Below are 20,993 nucleotides of genomic sequence, written 5' to 3'. Positions count from 1 at the left end.
GGTCAACATGAGGCGCTCCAGTGTAATCCTCACCTGGTTACAGTCTGTAGACTGTGATTCAGTGGATGGAGATGCATATTTTTGTCAGCTATCTCTGTTTCAGTGAATTTAAGCAGCCTAGAGTCTCTAATGACGCTGGCCAGGTGCCTCCGTATGTGGAAGATAAGAGAGATTTATGAGATTTCACATCTCTTAATATAACCAATACTCCATCAAACAGCTTTTTAAACAAAGTGTTTGCCTTTTTGGAGACGAGATGAGAAGGTGAAAACTAATCTTACTGTGTTTAATCTAAGTAATCTAGAAAAGTTGTGAGACTTGTTGTCATCAGCACAAGCAGTTTATTGTTGCTTTGAATCACTTTGCAGTCTCTTCTGTCCTGTCTTTGGTCATTCTGAGTCTCTTTGTTTTTCTTTGTGAGTAAAAAAAACGATTTCCTTGGATATTTTAAACTGCTCACGTCCTAACTCATTAATACTTTCTTGCTGATTTTAAACCAAATTTTCCAAACTTTCCTTTCCTCCTTTCCCTTTTTATCTTTCGTCCATTCTTGGGTTTGACCTTTCTCACAGTACTCTGTGCTTATCTGATTAACACATTAACATTTCAGAGTCTAAAGTGCACTTTTTTTTTACCCTTGTTTCTTTTGCTCGCATTAGTTTCCCCACTCTAATAGTGTTAATCATTAAAAGGCTATTTTCTTAGATTTTTCCACTGAAGGGCCTGCTACTCATTAAAGATTTTTTCGTGAAAGCCAAGACTTCAGTTCAGTGTTCATGTGAATTTGTTTGGATTGATTGTTTCAACAGTGTGTCAGCTATTGATTACAACTGCAAACTTAGATGTGAGGTTTGCATTTTTTCAATTATTTTTTTTTTAAAAGGGGCAAAAATTAAACAAAATCCATCATTTGATGAAGTCTTTATGCAACAACTTGAGTGTTTTTGTGGTCCTTATAACCCCACTAATATACTGGAGATCCTCCTCATCCTTTCTACTTTTAAATGATCTTTTACTCTCTGCATTGAGGGCAATGACCAATGTTGCAACACTCATATCTGTTTTTATCTGTACTTAATCTGAAATACTATTATCTCCAATCTGGTTCATTTGTTTTTAGGTAGCTACTGAGTTAGAAAAACAAAAACTATCATAGTTTTTACAGCTGTCTTTATAGCTGCTTTTTTATTTTCTCTGGTCGAGCTGTCAGGCTAACACTAAGCTTTCCCACCTTTTTCAGTGGTGCAACAGGTTTTTTCCAAACACTGAAAATAGGGAGGGAGGTTTGTGAGCATCTCTGGGCTCCTCTGGATTATGTGGTGGTTTTGAAGCGCAGTATTTTTGCAGGATTCATCTTGAAAGTTCACACAATGGTTAAAAAGAAAAAAACAAACAGTTAATGTCAGGGATTCCAGAATAAAAACTAAGCAAGTGTACTTAGTACGGAAAATTTCTGCTCAAGCAGAATATTTTACTTGTGTCATTTCCAGAAGGGTTGTCAAACTAAGGCTCACAGAGCAAACTAGTCCAATAGTTCGTGCTTTACTCAGGCCCACTTCTTGGCTCTGTAGAAGCAGGAGGAGGTCATTAGTTTTGGACTTTTTACTGTCTTTTGTAGCAGGAAGCAAGAAGAATTGATGTCAAGAAAGTGTTTGTATAAATGAATACTTTTGTCTGAGCAAGAAGTCTAAATCACCATTGTGTTTTACAGCCTGCAGCAGCAGCAGTTATGGACACTGGTCTGACTAAATGTGGAAAAACGCAATGGAAAAACAATTTTTCATAATCTACTTCTACCTCTTTATGCTCTAACGTGTTTCTTTAACTACTTTTCCTCGTGTAGCTCGTTGAGATCATATTGGAGGGTATTTGGAGTTCATGTGGCTCACGAACTCTCGCCTGGAGAAAAATAAGCAGGATTGCAGAATTACAGAATCCAACAGAATACAGATTTACTGCATGTCTATAAAATACAGCAAAATATTATTATTAGAGTTAATAATAAATGAACCATTACATGATAAGAAAATGCATTGGCTACCAAAACGCAGAGATCAGAAGCAGATTTACATACAAAAAAAAACACAAAACAGAAGGCCAGTGTAACTGAAACTGGAATTCATAAACAAGACTGCCAACAGGAGGGTTACAATACAGAAGACAGCAAATGAAAAAACTACTGTATACTATACACAGGAAACTACCTGAGAACGGGTAGAACCAATGAGTGCATGGTCAAACAATCAGAAAGGAGGAAAAGGGTATTAATCTAAAGAGAATGAAAATAAAATAAAACAGAATATTGCTAAATCAAAGACACGAAAACGGAAACACTGAAAAGAGCAAAAACTATGAAACATGAAGGAGAAAACTACAATAATAAAAACGAAAACAAAACCAAAGCAGAAACCTGGCATTTGCTTTGGCAGGTAACAGTTGCTTAATGTTGGTAAAGAGCTTTAGGGTCAATGAATATTTTTCTTAGGCAAAAGAATCAAAATTGGAGCAATTAATTTAAAACATTAGATTGCAGAGGACTGAGCCAAAGTCTGAGGTAAGTTCAAATGTCCAACAGGACTGAACATGTAATGGTGACTCTGCAGGTCTTAATGAGGGGATGGATCAACACAGATTAACAAAATGAATGTTCAGGGCTTGGATTTCTCTTGTGTTTTGCTTCTTTTGAAGCTCAGCCCAGTCGGCTCTTTTATCTCCTCTCATTTTCCTTGTTGCTCCAAATCTGGTCAATAAGCCAACAGTGTTGCTAAGGGACAGATAAACACCCCTATTACTGTGAATAGATATTAACCCTATTTCCCGTCTGCCCCACCCATGCACAGTATTTATGAACACAATAAATTAGTTTAAACTCAAGGACACTGATATTTCGAGCATCTTGTTGAAGCACTGGCTGGAAAGCGAGTATGTACGAGAGCTGGAATCAGCATTGGCTGAGGAAATGGATTTGCACTAATGCAAGGTCTAAGCATGGTGTATGTACAAACAATAATATCCTGGGCTGGAAAAGAAAACTAAGCCAGGAGCATTCAGACTAGAAGTGGACCAAAAAACTGAAAGATAAAAACTCCTACACCAGAAATTTCATGCCCTTTCTACAAGCCCTACATATCCACATCTACCTGGTTTATTCCATGAGTTTACCAATAAACCCGGCTCTGCCATTATTACCCTCACCTGTGTTTTTCCTGCTGTGACAAGTTAAAATATTATTTTTACTGTTGCTATTGCTACTAATTCTGATGCTGGTGCAGATGTTGTTATTTCATCTACTATGACAAAGGACTTTTCCCATAAACGTTACTTGTATTATGTTATTTCATTGTACGGTCATTTCAAAATCCTCAAAGACCCTCAGAGCTACAGCAGCACCAGAACAGATCACATGATCACATGTGTCTACTGCCAGAGCGCAGAGTACAAACCAGCTGGGATTTCTTCCAAGTTGGGTAATTTCACTAACCGATCTTTACCTGCCAAATACCATAATACCTAAGGATGTGTACATGCAAGCACTTGAATGGGTAATGTAGCACATTACATAACAGAAAATGTAAAGCCTGGTTCAACCTGTTTTTTTCCAGAGCCCCCAGTGTTCAAGCAAATAAAGGCATGGGGTTGCTATGTGGAGAGTTAAGGCTCTTGTGAACGCAACCTGAGCATTCAAAGACCACAGTACCACTCCTCAGTACTTAAACTGATTATTAAAAAGAAATGTAGAGGAACACCCACGGACACATAAACAAATATTCCCTCTGTTGTTTGACTTTGTGATTCTTTGTCAATGAGCTGACTTCAACAGGTCACACACACACACACGCACATACGTTTGCTACGTGCAGAACACACACACTAGTTCTCTAATCCCTCAGCCTGCTGAACTTGCTGACCCCGGCGCTTCAACAAAGAAGTGAAACCCTCTGTATTCACGTGTTCAACTCAGATATTTCCTTTTTGTGGATTCTGAGCTCCAAACGGTTCTTAAAAAAGCTCAAAACTCAGCTGCAAAAGGGCATGAACATAAAGCAACTACAAGCGTTTTTCTCGTGGGCACCTCACCTCTGCTTACACCCCTAAACCTGTTGTGCTTTTGATCTTCAGCGTTTGCAGAAGGGTAAATGAATTTTTTGCAGAACAGATCTTAGATGATTACTGTTACATTTGGTGCTGCCATCAAATTTAAAATTTTATTGGTTTAAACATTCAACATTTTTTCTGTGTTCTATTTTGAAAATGTGAGTTTATGAGATTTGCAAATCATTGTATTGAGTTTTTTTTTTCACACACACTTTCACACAACAACCAATATCTTTTGGAATTGGGGTTGTATGAAAGGCAAGCTTCATTTTTCTGACTCCTGCCTGATTGTTGCTCTGGATCAGCTTGGAGTGAGGTGCGTTTGATGTGTCTCCGTTTCGCCCATCTGTTCCCTGTTCTGATCTTTCCGCACTCTTATCTTATCAACAGTCAAGTAAATAACGATTTTTTTATAGAGCACCTCTTACAGGCATACAGTCACAAAGCACCTTACAAAAAACACATTTAGAAAAGACATTCATTATGGATACAAATAATAGCAAAAACCCACAATAAACCAGAAAACAATCTGAACAGAAGGCCTGGTTAAGCAGAAAAGCTTTCACCTGCTTTTCTAAAAAGGTCACAGAGTTAACAAAACATAGCTGTAGTGGTAAGCTGTTCCAGGTTGTAGCTGCCACAGACTGATCGTCAGTCTTGTATGAGGAATAAATAATACTTTTTGATCCAGCAAACAAAGACTGCTGTGCCTCACTTCAACAGACTGGAAATGTATTTTTTTCAATCTGTTGTTCAAAGTTTACATATCTGATCTCCTTGCCTCCAGCAAAACTGCTGCTTTTTAGGTGTTTAAGTAGATAAAGTCCTGCAGCTACCATGTTCACCTGGCTACTGCCTGGCACTATAAATACAGACTTGTGTATCACTGGAATTGCTGCCTGACTTTAGGCGTAGCCTAGATTTGTTAATCTATTGATGCATGAGAGTCATTCATCGGGGTCCAAGTTGAGCATAGTCAGGATATGTATTTTCAGTTATCTGGCTAATGAGCATGGACACATCTACTGGCAGAGGGGGCAACTACAATAATAGAAACATTTGAGGAGGTTGAATACAGGTGGTTACAGGCGAAGACAGTGAGCGATTTAAAAAAGCACTGTGCGGTAGATTAGTATGAAAAGCACTGAATGAATGATTGTGCATTAGGATCTTTGGTGACTAAGAGTGGAAAAAGTGCTGTATTCTAGCTTAGACAAGCATCAAATAGAAAAACAGAACTCAAACCAGCAAGCTTTGGATTAGGTCAACAAGTCCAGCCTTGTTGTGGAATCATGTCTCTATAAAAAGGCTTATACTGAACAATAATTGTCAGCAACAAAGAGGAAAATAATAAAGAAATAAAGCTGCTCTGCAAAATCTTTATTATCTCTGTAAGAAAGAAAGGATCTTTGCAACAACCCAGGGGTTAAACCTGAAGATACTGTGCTAGAGGATACCCGTGCATCAGTCTGTGCCTCTGGCTTACACAAGAATTTATATGACTGATGAAAAATCTTTTATTTGCATACATGCTGGAAATGTTTTTATTACTACTGAATACCTTTTACTTACTTTCCCTTTGACACAGTGTCTGCTCTTCTCACAGGGCACGACAGGTTTAAAATGCAGGTTAGACCAGATGTTTTGTTCATCCAGCGTGTGAAAATCCTTTTTTTCATTTTCAGAAACTTTTTAAAAAACGTTGGTGGTGATTTCTAAGAGCTGGTTGTATAACCTCTCTAAGTCTGCACAGCGTCATTTTAAGGATAGACTGGTCGAACTTGTTTGTTGTGTAGGTGAGTTTCATAACACTCTGCTTTACCTTCTAGGTATTTTTTAATTAATTTACAGTGTGATTGTTAATTATAGTGCAGTCACTGTGTGTAAACACTGTGCTTGCATAATGCTAACATTAATAGCTTCCCACAAACACTTCTCTTTATCAGATATATATTGAAAGAACAGGAGTTACATCCTGCAGTAAAAATCACAGCAATTAACAGGATGAGTGTGTCTCATGCTGTTGATGAGACACACTTAACAACAGTATTACAAACATAAAGGTAACAAAATATCAGCAGTTTTGTATTTCTACCGGTTTTCATGTACTTGGTTCAGTTATTGTTCATAAACCGTATCTAAAGTATGTCAACAAAAAGGGCGTCTGTAAGTTTAAGAGGTGCATTTGATAGAAACATGTGACTTTGCACATGTGTCAGTGGGCCAAATGTAGCCCACATCTGCATTTCCCTACGAGTCAAATTTGTCCTTCATTGAAGTTGCTGAGTCAGTGTGTGTGTGTCTGCTGCAGCTCAGCGAGGTTCACCGACATGTCTGATGTGTCCCATTTTGGGCTCTTCAGGACCACAAAACAACCTGCTGACGCCCACGTCAAGCCTGGTGGACTCTAAAGAGCATTCACCAAACATCTGCCTGCTCATAACTTAGCCCACATGTGCCTGCTAATCAGGGCGTTACACCTCATGTAGGTTTTTTAGCTTTCGATTAGAAAATATCTTTTCAGTTAATTTGAATTCAAGTCTAGTTTTTCTTCTTTAAGGTGACTTAAATTGTTTTGTTTTTATTACATATTATGACTATAATAACCTTGACACCCCCCCCCCACTAGAATAAAACACACTAGAAAAAAAGAGGACAATGCAATAATCAAGATAAATACGCTAATTAATCATTTTTTAATAGATGCTACGTGCTGTTTGTGTTTATAGTCAGAGGTTTTCAAACTTTTCCACAGTGAACTATGCTATGAACAAGTCGTTTTGTTTTTATCTCTAAAGCAATTGAGGTCAAAGTTTTTACACTCAAACAGCAGTAAAACTTTTCCATCATGTTCCTTAAGTGATAAAACGGCAAAGAGAGCTTTTCAAGCTGTTTTAAATCATCTCACTGACTTTTATTGCAGTTGCACAGTGTGCATTTTCTCTGATACAGCTAGAGCTGGTTTGGGGGAATTTTTTGTGTAGTGTCCACACTAATGCTGCATTAACATTGGCTGTGCAGTGTTTGTTGACACAACAAAGTGGAAATGAAAAAAAAATTATAAATTGATGGCCTAAATTTTTTGCTAATTGTAAAATCAGCAAAAAAAAATTGTGATACAAACTGATCATTTCTAAAAGATTTCATTTTTGTAAGTCTGGAAGTAGCAGCTTGGATTTGTGGTGTCTTTTTGCAGGGTTGCTGTTTGTGTATGTGTGTGTGTTAAGTGTTGAGATTACAGGAATTGCAGAAGACCGGGTCAGTGCTCTGCAGGGCTATTTGAATCCCTCCTTCCATGGCTTTGGCCCTGCTCCCGCTCTGCTCCACTCCTGTGACCGTCTCTGTGGTGTCCCACCACTGTCACCCAGTTTATCTGAGATTTCATTTTAATTTGCTTTTGCACATGCAACATGTATCCACGCACAACTTAATACCATTAATACGGATTTACAAACATCATCATTTTGTGTTTAATGAATCTTTGATGATCCTTATTCTGACCTGACCACAGAATCAGTGTCTTCTATTCTAACCTCTCCACGTCCAAGGGTAGGATCAAAGCAGTGTCAAAGGATGCCAGGAGCTGAATTAAAGGCAGTTCAATTCTTTTTTATGTACATAGCACCCAATCATGACAACAGTCACCTTATATTGTAAGGGAAGTTATCATCATCATAATCATCATCATCATTATTATTATTATTATTATTATTATTGTTATTATTATTACTATTAGTAGTAGTAGTAGTAGTAGTAGTAGTAGTAGTAGTAGTGGGGCTAGTAGTAATCTATAGCAGTAATCTGCAGTGGAAACGTCTTTGCTGGTTTCCTGTGTCTGGGTTTCCTCTGTATCTCATGCACAAGGCAAAGTGACAGGTGACCTTTTTATTGGCTTTTTTGACAAGGTTGAGGGTTTTCATCATTCTTTTTTATCTTCACCTGATTTTGAATGGATGGAAATGAGCCTAACAAAAGTGGAGAATGATAGGAGAGAGGCTGTAGGACTGCTGTACCAAGAGGGAAAGGGACAGATCATAGTGAATTTAAAGAAAATTTGAAGAATTCAGGCAGACAGATTATTGGATAAATGCAATGATGCAAAATTTTGAATGAGACTATTTCGACACTGTAGGAAAACAGAGATTAGAGCAGCACAAATAGCTCAGCCATGAAAAGGAACAGAGACGAGAGAAAATTGATCTTCCTCGTTGAATTTAAATACAAATTTCCCTGCAGTCTGAACCTGAAGAGTGTTTTTGCTGAAACTAATTCAAACAGTTGATGTGGCATTTAGGTAGTTTTTAGGAGAAATGGGAGATTTGACTTTCAACTGATTTTGCTTTGAGTTTCTTTAAGGTGAGCCGTGCGGTTCAGAGTCTTGCTGAAATGCTGCTGGTTTCTGTCATTGCGTGCTGTCACAAAGAGCAACCCTTCAAATTGTAGCATTATCGTTTAATGCACTTGACAAAAATCTTCTAAATGTATTTAATGTAGGCTCAAAGCGACGACACTGAAAGCCTGAGCTCACAAACTGTGAGTAAAATGGTTTGTGCTCCTTCTTTGAGTGTGACTCGCTGCAGTTCAGAGGACAGTGCAGTGAAATCGTTTCATCAATAAAGAACAGATTGTGAGTTTTCTCTCTCTCACACAGAGTGGCTGAAGTGCGTGACCTGGATACCGCTGTCATGTGAGGAGGCACGTTACTAGACTTTTCCCTCCCCCTCACATTATTCGGAGCCCTTCACTGTCTCTGTTCCTCTTCGTCCTCCTCTCTGTTTATTGTTTTACTTGCATTCTCACTCTTTCATGCTCAGTTTGATATATTTACATACTGACAGGTTTACATTTCCCCCCTCTTACTGTGCTTTGGTTTTAATTTCAAAATCAGGTGAAGAAATAAATAATAACAGAGAAATAAAGAACTGAATTAATGAAAAGATATAGCAGAAAGGTGGGAGGACGAGGAGTGAGGTCGCACTATCATGAGATTATAATGACCTAAAATAGTTCAGGAAGGGTCGACACTTTAGCTTCAATTCCAGCATCAAAATTATGAGTATTCCTCATTCTGAAGATAGGAATACGCCAACCATTTTTGCCAAACTGTCAATCTGAAACGTATCCATAGGCTGTTTTACAGGCTGGTCTCTGGACTTGTGTTGTTTTTGTTGTTGTATGACAAGATGACACTCTGTAAGCTTGGTTAGCTGGTCGATGAGCTGCACAGGTAAAATGTACAGACACAAATAACTGCTAATTAGTGCTAAATAACAGGTGGACAAACTGAAGCACATATTTCTGAGATGGCCAGTACTTCACAGGAAGTCATGTTATTATTCAGACAATTCTATTTAAAATTCCCCAAAATAGAACAACAGCACAAACACGGCGGTGTTCCCACTTTTCAGCATGTTCCATGAAGCCATTTCTAGAAGACAGAAGGATGTAAACTCATCATGAGGCTGCTGCTGCCTTGAGAGAAACTTGTGATGGCATAGTTTCAAGGAATAAAGTCAAGCATACAATATGTTTGCTGTTGAGAGACTTTCAGTCACGAGAACAGCACCGAGATGCTTGGATGTGAGTCTTTGGGACCTTTTTCGGCATGAAGTCAGGAACAAGAAGGGAAAAGGTCAAACACTATAGACGTTCTCCTTACAAAGTGAGCATCACACTTCTTTATGCATCTCATCTTTATTTTGTGGTGTTTTTGTGAAACGATTCAATTTGCTTCTGCAACACTGCAATTTCAAATTTTACTGAGATCTTTGCGTCTTAACAGATGACCCAACATGCACTGAGTTTTAAGCGCTGACTCTCTTTCCTCTAAGGAGGAATGCTTTGTTTTTGTTTGACTCATTCTTCTTCCTCAGCACCTGTGTTTCCCACCATGCTCAAATGTCTTCATTTCTCTCTGGGATTCAGTTTGTTGTGCAAGAAGCAGCTAATGTAGCCCCAGTCAGAGGTCTGATGAGCTCACTCCATGAATACTTTGTTTCTTTTCTTTTTTCTTTGCCTGTCCCATTTGGTTCTTTAGCCTCAGAATTGTTGTCTGAAGACCAACAAGGATACCCAATGGATTTATTTTGCCGAATGGATCATCATGGCATTGCCGTATTGGTCCATTTGATCGACCTTTGTTTTTATTATTTATTATATTTTATTTTCAAATGTTACAGACGGGACAGACATGAGTGAGGGATAGGAAAGGGAGAAAGAAAGAGGAAGGAAAAGAAAAACAGAAGGAGAGAGGGACAGTGAGAAAGGGGGGGAGAAAAAAAATCTCCTGGATCACCTGTTGAGAGAAGAAGAATAGAAAACAAGCAAAAAAAAAAAAAACCCCAAAGCAATATACTAAACACAACACCATCACATTAATCTAGCTAAGTGTAAACAGCAGTAAATACTAAAAATTCAATGTTGTTGTGCAGCACGCAGGACAGACAGCGCACAATGTGCTTTGAAGTAGCAGCCAAGAAAGGTGTAATTTAAGTCTACGAACAGTGAACACCCGTGTGCACACCTGTGTGGATCAGCGCGCTTGTATTCAAATGGTTTCCACATGTAATGGTCTGCAAGAGGATGTAGAGAGCCATAGCCCTGTCCCCCAGGGCATGAAGCAGGCATGGAGGAGATCCAGGCCCCAGACATCCAGAGGCCTCAGAGTACGAGAGCCCAAGGAGGACCACCGGAGGGGCATCCGTGCCACCCTCATGGGAAGGGCTGAGGATCCCCAGACGAGGCGTCACCCAGTAGCCACCGAGCAGAAGCTAGAGGGGGCTGCACCGGCGTACCCGCCGGCTCTGCCGGCAGCCAGCTGTGCCAGAATGAACCGAGCCGCAGGCCCAGAGGCCGGAGGCCCGAGGGCCCCCCGCACCCCGGAGGAGGGCTGACCGAGCAACAGGCACCAGGCCCCGCCAGGTAGCCACCGGGAGTGAGCTGGTACATACCTGAGTGCCCAGCCCCGGACACCAAGAACCACCAATGCACCGACCCCTGAGGGCATCAGTCACCGGCAGGGAGTGTGCTGAGGGGAGATAGGCCTTGGAGGGCCTGGGAGTTCCCAGAGAGGTGGAGTCTAAGACCTGACCTGACATATAGACACAGACAAACAGGCACACACAGACACAAACATGCATTCCCACCCTCATGCACACATATACAAACACTCAGCACTCACCCAACGTAAGGACTGACATAAATGGACATGTACACACAATCACACTCCCAAAACATACTCTATACCCCGGGTCCAGGTACCCTCGCCCCCAGAGGGGGAAACAGAACCCAGACCCAAGAGATGTTACCCTTCGCCCCGGGGTGGAGGCAAGCAGACCGTCCCAGGCTCCGCAGCAGCAGGGAGGCCAATCGGACAGAATACTTTGTTTCTAAGCCAAAAGTCTTTGCCATGATTAAAACTTTAATCCTTTTCAGCCCAAAATATTTATTGAGCTTCAAAGAGCTTAAAGAACAAGTTTATTTTCCAAATCACCATCAACATTAATCAGTTAATAAAAATGAGTGTGTGTCCTTGTTCTAAATAAAGACCAACACCTGCTGCAGTAGATTTACAAAGAGACGCGCCAAATTTGGACGCGTGAACATGCAAACTTTCCTTGTTTCCACAACACGTGACATGCTTTAGCTACAAGGATTTACTCACAGTCGCTTTCATTTTTAAAAGAGAAAGATAATGCGCACAAACCAGTTCTTCCAAACAAGACTGGGAAAAAACAAACTTTGTTTTTTTTGTCCGTGAAGATTTCATGAACAATGCTTCAGCAGTTAAAGTCACCAGAAGCAACACTGTTAGAATAAATTCAGACCAATAAAAAAGTTTTATTTTGAACTGTGACTCGTGCAAAGGCCAATAATAAAAATATAGAGCTGGTAATGAGCATAGCAGGTTGTCTTTAAGGACTATAAGGTCATTCAGGATAAGCGTCCCCTTCCTTGAATGAGCACAATATGCTGTGCAGCGATAAAAAGCAGCGTAATAGCGGCCTTTCCGACTTGTTCAGCAGACCGGAGAAAGTTGAGAGCAGCGTGCTCCATCAGTGTTAAGCGGCTGCCCCCTACTGGTGACAGAGGGCATTACACATTAAGCCTGAAAGTTTTGTTTCAGTTCTAAAAGCTGATCTGCGACAGATGTATAACTTAGGCTTTTTGTGTGTATAAAATATCTTTCTTCATAAAGAATTTCTATGTTTGCTGTGATGAATGATAACAAACTGAATATATTTGTATTTAGTGTTATTATTCAGACATAAGAGCCATTTAAAGACAGTTTTTCTTTCACGAGTTGTTCAGGTAAACAAAGGAAGACAGACATTCAGTATTAGCCTGCAAATCACTCTCTGCAACAGCAGTTTCTTCATATGGATGTTTAATAAACAAGGATCATCGCTCATTTCAGCACAAATAATCAGCTACATAACAGCCCGACACCAACATGACGGCACACGGGTTCAAGTACTGGAGAGGGTTAAGAGGGTGTTACACTGCAGTGCATAGGTGTGGTTGTTCTCAGGTAAATATTTAGTTTTATCTAAAGAACAAAATATATTTTGAAGTCCATCTCAGTGACTTTTCTCATGTTAATGAAAACACAGTTCTCATTATTGTTCGTTTCTATATTTATCCTCATCTTAAACACAATATTATGTCCCGTGAAATCAAAGATACAGGTTTTCAGATCTAAATCAAAATGAACATGTCTTTCCTTACATACTAAAATTTCAGCTCCCTTCAGTTTTCCGTCCTGCTTTAGCTTGGAGGTGAATGCCAGTGGTGCAATCATGACCTGTGATGTGGTCCCTCTGAGGTTCAGCTGGTCAACTAACTACATCCAAGGCTGACGAGTATAAGGCTGAATCAAGACGCTGAAAACTCACATGGCACTGCAACCACCTGGCCCCACATCTGATTATGTCCCATTTCTACTTCTGTTTGACGGTGTTGACATCTACAAGTCTTGATTTTATTATTTTTGAGCTACTACTTTGTTCTCTGTATGCCGCCTTCTCACAAAGTACAGAAAATCTGAACTCTTGCACGGTAAGATGCATTTTGGCAGTGTTTTCTGATTTATAATTAAAGTATAATGGAAAGATAAGTACATAGGATATATGCACCACAAAAGGTTTGTCAATACCAGCCTTGAAGTTATCATAATTGATAAAGATTTTTTATCTAACTCTGTCTTTGTGGTCCACTCTTACTGCCGTTGTAGCATTATTTTCAGCTACAGCAGGCAGCTGATTTCAGAGGAGAAAGCTCTCAAGTGTATTGACCTCCTTAGTACCAAAGACCACACAGAGACATTTAGAGACCAGCTTTTAAAAGTAGTGGAAAACTTAGCAGCAAAAGACACGAGAGAATGAACATGGGTAAGAAGCAGGAATAATAAGGCCCCATGAATTTGTCTGTATCAGCTAATCAATCAACCCAACTCACCTAAACAATGTGCTGGAGAACTCGAGTCAGACTTACTATAGTTTTGTATCTGTAAAAGTACAGAATATCACACCAGTTAATTTTTTTCCTTCAGAAGTCTACCTTTTACTTATTATTCTTTTATTTAAACCTATAATGCTAAACTATAATAACCCAGACTCAAGTTTCTTGTGGATATTTGTTGAGAAGTCTGATTCAGCGGTTTGTTCAGTTTCGACAACAAACATCATTTTTAGTTGTTGTAATGTGGGATTCTCTTCTAAGCTGCTAAACGTGACATTCACCAACATTTAGTTTATCTGCCAGCTTGAGATCAGTGAATTTTAAATATTTAGAAGCAGTTAAAATAAGTCCTCAGCCTCATTAGTGCAGTAAGCAGCAGAGGTAGATAATAAACCCAAATCAACACCTGCAGCCAGTTTATTAGATAAACCGAGTTCACTGCGGTTTGTAATTTGCACTCATTTGTTCAGATTATTAGTCCCAGTGCCCGATAGTGTTCCCGTACATTTACATATTCAAACTGGAGGTATCGTATCTAACCAGTTCCTCTGAGCAGCAGGTAGACAGCAGAGATGGTGATGGCAGTGGCGGTGTAGGCAAACACTGCATTATAAAGATTGGTGGTCCTGATTTGTTCTCCCAGAGTCCTCTGAGTCTCCTCCAGACTCCTCACCACTGCCTCAGACTCAGCTCTCTCTGGTCTCTCATGTAGCAGCTGACCAGCTTGTGTCTGAAGCTGTGGTTTGGTCTCCAGCAGCTTCCTCACGGTTGACACTTCACTTTCAACTTTCCCAAGCCCTCGTTCCAGTTGTCCCAGTTTTGGTGGCAGGGACTCTAAGAGGGACTCGGTCCTTTTGCTTCCAGTGTGGAGATCTTTTAAGGCTGAAACAGACACAGAGGGCGAGTGTGGGGCTGTGCCTTCTTTGTCCTGGCGAACAGCTCTCCTCTGTGCGAAGGTTTCACTCAGAGCAACTCTGAGACTGTCAATGAGCGTTCGGAGCTCGTCCTGCTGGGAGCGATGGTTTCCAGCCTGGATTTTCAGGGCTTCCTGCAGGCTCTCTGGACCTTTCTGGGCCTCCAGCAGCAGATTCTTCAGCTCCTGCAGAGGAGAAAAGAGAACGTATATGAGCTGAAATAACTGCTGTCTTGGTGAGGATCAGATAAAGGCAAGTGTTAATTACAGATGGGTGACATATTAAAGGAAAAATCTACATTAAGGAGGCTAGTCCAGTCATTTTTCTAACTTAACCTGTTTTTAAGTCCAAAATTGGCCTCATGAAGGCTCTCTTAAAGGAACATGGCAGTAGGTTTTGCATAGCAAACCTTCCAGAAACAGGAACTACAGTGCTATTGGGTATGGGTATAGTTCCTGAGAAAGTCCACCACTTACTCCATTTCACTCGCAGTTTCAACAACGCTTGTCAACTGTTCTCATTCATCTTTTTCATTTTCTTATTTCTTGTTGGCATTTATAACAGTAAAGCTAAAAACATTAATAAAAAAATATGAGACACTTTTCAAAAACAGGTACAAAGCTTCACATTGTTGTTAGTGTTTAGTAAGACCTAGAGTTTAGGGGAGGGTGTTGGAACAGTGCCAGCGCAGTTGCTTCAGGTAAAAAAAAAAAAAAAGAAATAAAAAAAAAAGAATCGGTGCACTGAATGAGGTCCCCTAGTGTAGCACCCCTCCTCACCTGCAGGCGGACTCGGTTCACATATGTTGACCCCATGACTCCGATCAGGGCTCCGAGCACCGAGCCAATGATGGACCAGTTCTTGGTGCGTTCTGCTCTCGTCCTCTCCTTCTCGTGGCTTCCTCTAACGGCCGCAGAGAATAAAGAAAACTTCTCCCTCTCTGAACCCTCTGCGTCCTCGTACGCTGTCCGGAGGCGGCGCTCCTCCTGCAGTGACAGAGAGGTGGGGTTCAATTCAATCTTTTTATCAGACATCATTAACCTCCTAGGACCTGGCATCCACATATGTGGACATCACACTTTGGGTTATTTAGACCAAAATACTCAATTTTGCTCTACAAGGGCCTGATATCCACTTACGAGGAAACTATAGAAACTTTAAACGAATGTCTAACGAATGTTAGAAACCAAAATCAGGTAAAAAAATAAAAATAAAAACCTGGTAATTCTTTGTTCTTACATTCATTGGGTCCCAATACGCCCAAATATCAAAGAGTAATTAAAAATGCATGCCATGGAAAAGTTCAGGTCTTAGGAGATTAATGATGTATGATTGTATAATGTGAACTGTGGTTAACTCAAAATAAAAGCACTTCCACTTCCACTACTGACCTCAAACCAACTATAAAACCTAAACCAACAGTTGATGGACCACGTGTTGTTATGGAAGTCTTGACCTCAATTAAAAATAAATAAAAAATTTGTTTTTAAATCCATGCTTAATAGTCTCCAACAAACCAGTGATACCTGCAGTACGGTATTTAATTTTATTTCTTGTCACTCATGGCAGTAAAGTGAATCTCTGTGGTTTTTCGACTGTCTGTGAGATTTTGGTTTGTTTTAAACAAACCATCTGAAAAACAAATTACAACAAAAGCGACATGAAATTTAAGACATTTAATTTTTAATGACTCAAGGACATGGGTTTTGTGTATTTTAATAGCTTCAGCTCACTTGTAGGAGTTTGTGCTCCATTGTGGCCAGTTCCAGGTAGTGTGGCTCCTCCCTTGAGACTCTGTCCAGTCGGTCTCTGATCTCCTTCAGCCTGCCCTGCTGAGCCTCCAGGCTAGCATGAGCCTCACGAACTATCCCTCTGGCCACCATGAATGCTGCCTCAGCCTGGAAAATACAAAGATCTGTCAGAGAACTGTATAACAAGCACCTGACATTCCTTATTCATTATCCACTAAGTCATGTCGGCACAGACTAAACTTGGACGCCGTGTTTTTACTGACCTCAGTGACCTTTGTCTGAGCCTCGCGGACCTCATTCAGCCCCACAAACTCCTCGTACTTCTCCCACCAGTGGTTTACTGTGGCAGTGGCTGCTTGAGCCGACCTCTGACTCCACTGCCGCCCAAACTCACCTGCATGCTTAAAGATAAGAGAAGAGAGAAAAAGGATGACAGTGTTCAAATTTGTTTCATTGTGTTTTGAAGTTCTGTTGTTACCGTAAGAAGAAGATCCTTTTTGTACCTGTAAGACAGTCAAGGCACGCTCCTTCAGAAGCTCTGATCCTTTTTTCCCTTCAGAAGGGGAAGGCTTGTTTGGAGGTGGTGATGGTGATGAACCAGGCTGATGGAGAGCACTGTAGGTTCGTACCTGAGTGAGTTTGCCAGGCAGTGAGTAGCGGGACAGACAGCATGAGCCATGAACCCAGAGATAGATCTGAGCACCTCTGTACCTGACAGAGTAAAGATAACATTATCCAGTTATATTTACAATCACAAATACAGATACAATGCTCACACCAGTACCTCATTGAGCAGAGCAGCAGCAGTACAGGTTAAGAATAGTCAGAGATTGACCGTCACAGCAGCCAACACTGGAACAGGCACCTGGGAGAATAAAGGGAAAACAATTTAATTTGATTAACTGTCAGCTTTATAAGATTTGTGGCATCTTGCATAAGGCAGTCCGCAGGGGGTGTGCTGTTGTAGAAGACAGACCATCTAGTAATATGGAGCTTCTTCAGATAACTTTTAAACCTCCCAGAAATCCTGCTTAGTAGTAGTGGTTATAGGCACGCTTTCAAAGGCAATTCAGGCACAGTGAGAGCTTAGTCTGCCAATAATAAGTCAAACTCGTTCCCGGTGGGTGCAGGACCTCACGAGCACTGCACTTTGTCACAGATTCGGTTCAAAAAATGTCTGGATATAATTTTAAATATATCAAGAGTACTTTTCCACCAAGGTTACCTACTTCCTAGCTAGCTAGATGTTGCTCCATGTAGCTACCGGCTAGCTGACTTTTCATAAGTTTTAAACTGTTTTGGGACTCTGGTGATACTGTTATGTACACAGCGATATAACAGAGCAAACATACCCGTTTTCTTCAATTATGTCAGCGGACGCATAAGACACGAATTACGTTTCTTTAGGGTAACAGGATTGTAGCATATTGATGTCAAGAATTTTCTTTGAGACAGGCAACAAGCGGTCATTCTATTTCCGGTTCAACGGGGACCTAACAGCGCGGATTAGCGAGAAGTACCAGTTGTCTTCGCAGCAAACTTTCCTTTCATTTAAATTTTATAACAAGCTGTAACCATGTCTGGAAGAGAAGGTGGGAGATTGCTTCATTTGAGATTCGTCTGTAAAATCTGCACATCTTAAAAGATACTGACGATTTTCAGTTTAGCACGTTTATAGTTGGCTAATGCTAGCTGCCGCTAAAGATAACGTTTTCTCTGACCAATCGGCAGTTAAAAATGTGCCATATTACGATTTTTTTCTGTTTTGGGATATACATACGGAAGATAGAAGATATTTTAGGCCATTTTTTTAAATTATTGGGACTGAATGGACCATTCGGCTTATAAATATTATCTCAGGCAACAGACAATATAAACGAAATCTTTAAAAATTTAAATATATTCCTTCTTCTTTCTTCGAATAACCCGTGGTGGTAACTAACATTTGTATTCGAGGCTCAAGGTTTCGCGGTCATCTGGCTGCCTGTTAAGTTAAAGCAGATTTTAAGGAGTTTAGGTTAATTTTTTTTTCCAAGCAAACAAAAGTCAAGAACGCTGTGTTATTTGAATGACGTAACTTGGATCATATTCCTTCGTATATTTCATTTTTATTCACTGGCTATTGTTTATTAGATATTGTAGATTTAGTTATATTTTATATTTTATTTTCATAACAAGGTAATGAAGATTGTTTAAACTTAGTCAATTTATTTTAAAGAGAAACGTTCAGACATTGTAGTCCATTGTTATAGAATGCAATTTTTTCCCCACTGTTTTTATTAGTATACTTTTACTTTGTGGATCTGTTCTTTAAATACGTTTGCCTAGCTTAGGTTTTCATATTTTGTATCTACTTATTGTGTTATTTATTAATTTACTTTTATAGTTCTGAGTTTCATTTTGCTCTCACGGTATTTATGTATCTATGTAAATTTTATTTCTCAGGAGGTAAAAAGAAACCACTGAAGGCTCCCAAGAAACAGAACAAGGACATGGATGACGTATGTATCTGGCTCTTTCCCCCCCTCACCATAGACTGTGTAAAACATTTAATATCAAGCCTCTAAATCATTTGCATCCCTTTGTAATCAAGATAACATGGATAAGACACATTTACATTGCATCATTGCAATATTTTATACATTTCGTTTTTGTTTATTTTTTAAAGTAAAGCTGTTTTCACAGATAATTTGATACGTAAACTTTGATGTATGGATCATTTCGCTAACCCTTTCTGTTTTTTGTGATCTACTTTGTCATTTAATTCTGCTTTAGTAACCTGTATTAATGCCCATTGAAAATTAGAACTGGTGATAAAAATGTATTCCTTAACTTGTTGATAACAAAATCAAATCAAATCATTGTTACACAACCCAGTGCGATGTCTTCAGGTGTCAGCTGAGAATCTGATAAATGGAAATCAGATGAAATATTAATTTTTGTTATTTGACTGAAGGGAAGAAATATTCAGAGGTAAATGTCAGCTGTGGTTTGGAATGAGCTGAGCATAAGACAGAAGCGTAGAAAGATTTTAGATTGTATGTGTCTCCGTAGGATGATGTAGCCTTCAAGCAGAAGCAGAAGGACGAACAGAAGGCCCTGGATGCGTTGAAAGCCAAAGCATCAGGAAAAGGACCTTTGAGTAAGAGCTGTGTTTATATTTTTACTTTATTTGTAAAGAACTATGCACAAAAACAAGAAGTGAAGAAATGCACCAGATTTATGTACTCCCGCAACTACTGCTACACTGCTCCGTGATCAGGTGCACACAGGAGTGATAAAATGCAAAATACATACTCAAAGCACAAGTTACAAGTGGAGTAATATAATACATGAATAATACCAATAATACCTGAAAACCTCCAGCCCCAGTCCCACACACAAAAAACAAACCAAGAAAACCCACACACTATAAAACCTTTGTATCTATATCCACCCAACATTCAATCACCAGACCATCCCACGTATATAGAAACAGAAAAAATCCAGATCAGGTTGAATTTATTAATTTGTTTCATAATGACAAACCTTACATATTTCCAAACATACACATCATGATCATACACACCAGCTGTGGTGTTTCTATAACTGATACGTTACCAGCACACAGTGAGAGTTCAGGAATACAGTGACTTCAGCAAAGTGCTGAGCTGCAGGATTCAGGTGATCTGCCAGTTTCTGTAGCCATTTCAGTTTTCAGGGTTCACTTTTTGCAATTTTCTTATTTCCGTCCATAGACTGCTTTCAGATGTTTGTCAACTTGGTAGCTTAACCTTGCTTAACATTTCTTACCATGGCTACAGTGAAAGCCTCAGGTTAGCCCTGGTGTTTCACTGTACAGCTTGCACTTTCTCTGCAGGTCAGGAAACTGAAACAAACCCCAAACTTGCAGCAAATTTAGTCCAAAGTAGACCTCATGTCTCTCTGATGTTTGTGTCTCCTTTAAAATTCAAATATTTTATACTTTGTTTATGCTATTTTGTTTATGCAGTGATCTCTTCTTTTAAAAAAATAAAGTAAATTTATGTTATTGTTTGAGAAAACCTCTAATTTTAAAGTCTTTCAGTCATCAATATATTTTCAAACTTGAAATCTCACTGGTCACAGTTGTGGCTGCAGTTTTAATGAGATGCTTTCTAACACCCAATCTTTTTGTTTGCTTTCTCTCTCTTTCAGCTGGAGGTGGCATCAAGAAATCTGGGAAGAAGTAAAACCTGAGCTGCTGATTTTTGTTTGATCCTGTTCTCGCTTCCTTCGTCTTTTTGCTGAAAGACTACAGTTTGTTTTGCTCGTTAAAAAATAAACCGCATCAAACTCAAAACCTGCTCGGGTGCTCAACCTTTAGTGGAGTAGTACAGGGAATAAATTTAACGATGTTAGGTTTTCAAGGACAATGGCCCTCCAACTGTGATATTTCACTCATACACACAGATCAGCCACAAATCATTATTGTGTGGAGGCGTTGGCAGTGGATCTCTTTGGGCTCTTTCTGCCCATCGAGCCTGATTAGATTGAGGTCTGGGTATTTTTGGAGGCCAGGCCAACACCTTCATGTTTCTTAAGCAGTTTTTGCTTTGTGTATAGTTCATTGTCCTGCTAGAGGAGGCTGCTGCCATGCACCAATGTTTAGGTAGGCGATGACATCCTGTTCTAATGTTGTGGCTGATCAGCGTATATTGACCAATATCTTTAAATCTAGTTATGAAATGAAATGAAGGCCTGCAGCTTAAGATGTGGAAGGACTGTAAAACTAATGTCCACTGCATTTTGTGTC

General features: G+C 39.7%; 1 protein-coding gene across 4 annotated transcripts; it reads right to left on the bottom strand.

The window, feature by feature from the left end:
- Positions 1-11,002: 11,002 nt before the first annotated feature.
- ccdc51 (coiled-coil domain containing 51) lies at positions 11,003-17,710 on the bottom strand. Of its 4 annotated transcripts, none has more exons than XM_026167335.2 (7): positions 17,572-17,710; positions 17,004-17,084; positions 16,723-16,930; positions 16,483-16,620; positions 16,202-16,366; positions 15,248-15,454; positions 11,003-14,653 (listed from the first exon to the last, which is right to left on the bottom strand). In XM_026167335.2, the coding sequence occupies exons 2-7, from the start codon at positions 17,006-17,008 to the stop codon at positions 14,090-14,092; spliced, it is 1,287 nt and encodes a 428-aa protein (XP_026023120.2). In that variant the 5' UTR covers positions 17,009-17,084; positions 17,572-17,710; the 3' UTR covers positions 11,003-14,089. The 4 variants fall into 4 exon arrangements, with proteins under 4 accessions (XP_026023120.2, XP_026023122.2, XP_080157336.1 ...); XM_026167337.2 differs by having other exon boundaries at positions 16,723-16,924; XM_080301210.1 differs by lacking the exon at positions 17,572-17,710 and adding an exon at positions 17,196-17,389 and having other exon boundaries at positions 16,723-16,924.
- Positions 17,711-20,993: the final 3,283 nt, after the last annotated feature.

Source organism: Astatotilapia calliptera, chromosome 5, assembly GCF_964374335.1.
Source record: "Astatotilapia calliptera chromosome 5, fAstCal68.1, whole genome shotgun sequence".
Taxonomy (NCBI): Eukaryota; Metazoa; Chordata; class Actinopteri; order Cichliformes; family Cichlidae; genus Astatotilapia; species Astatotilapia calliptera.
This window is presented reverse-complemented; position numbering and strand designations above follow the sequence as displayed.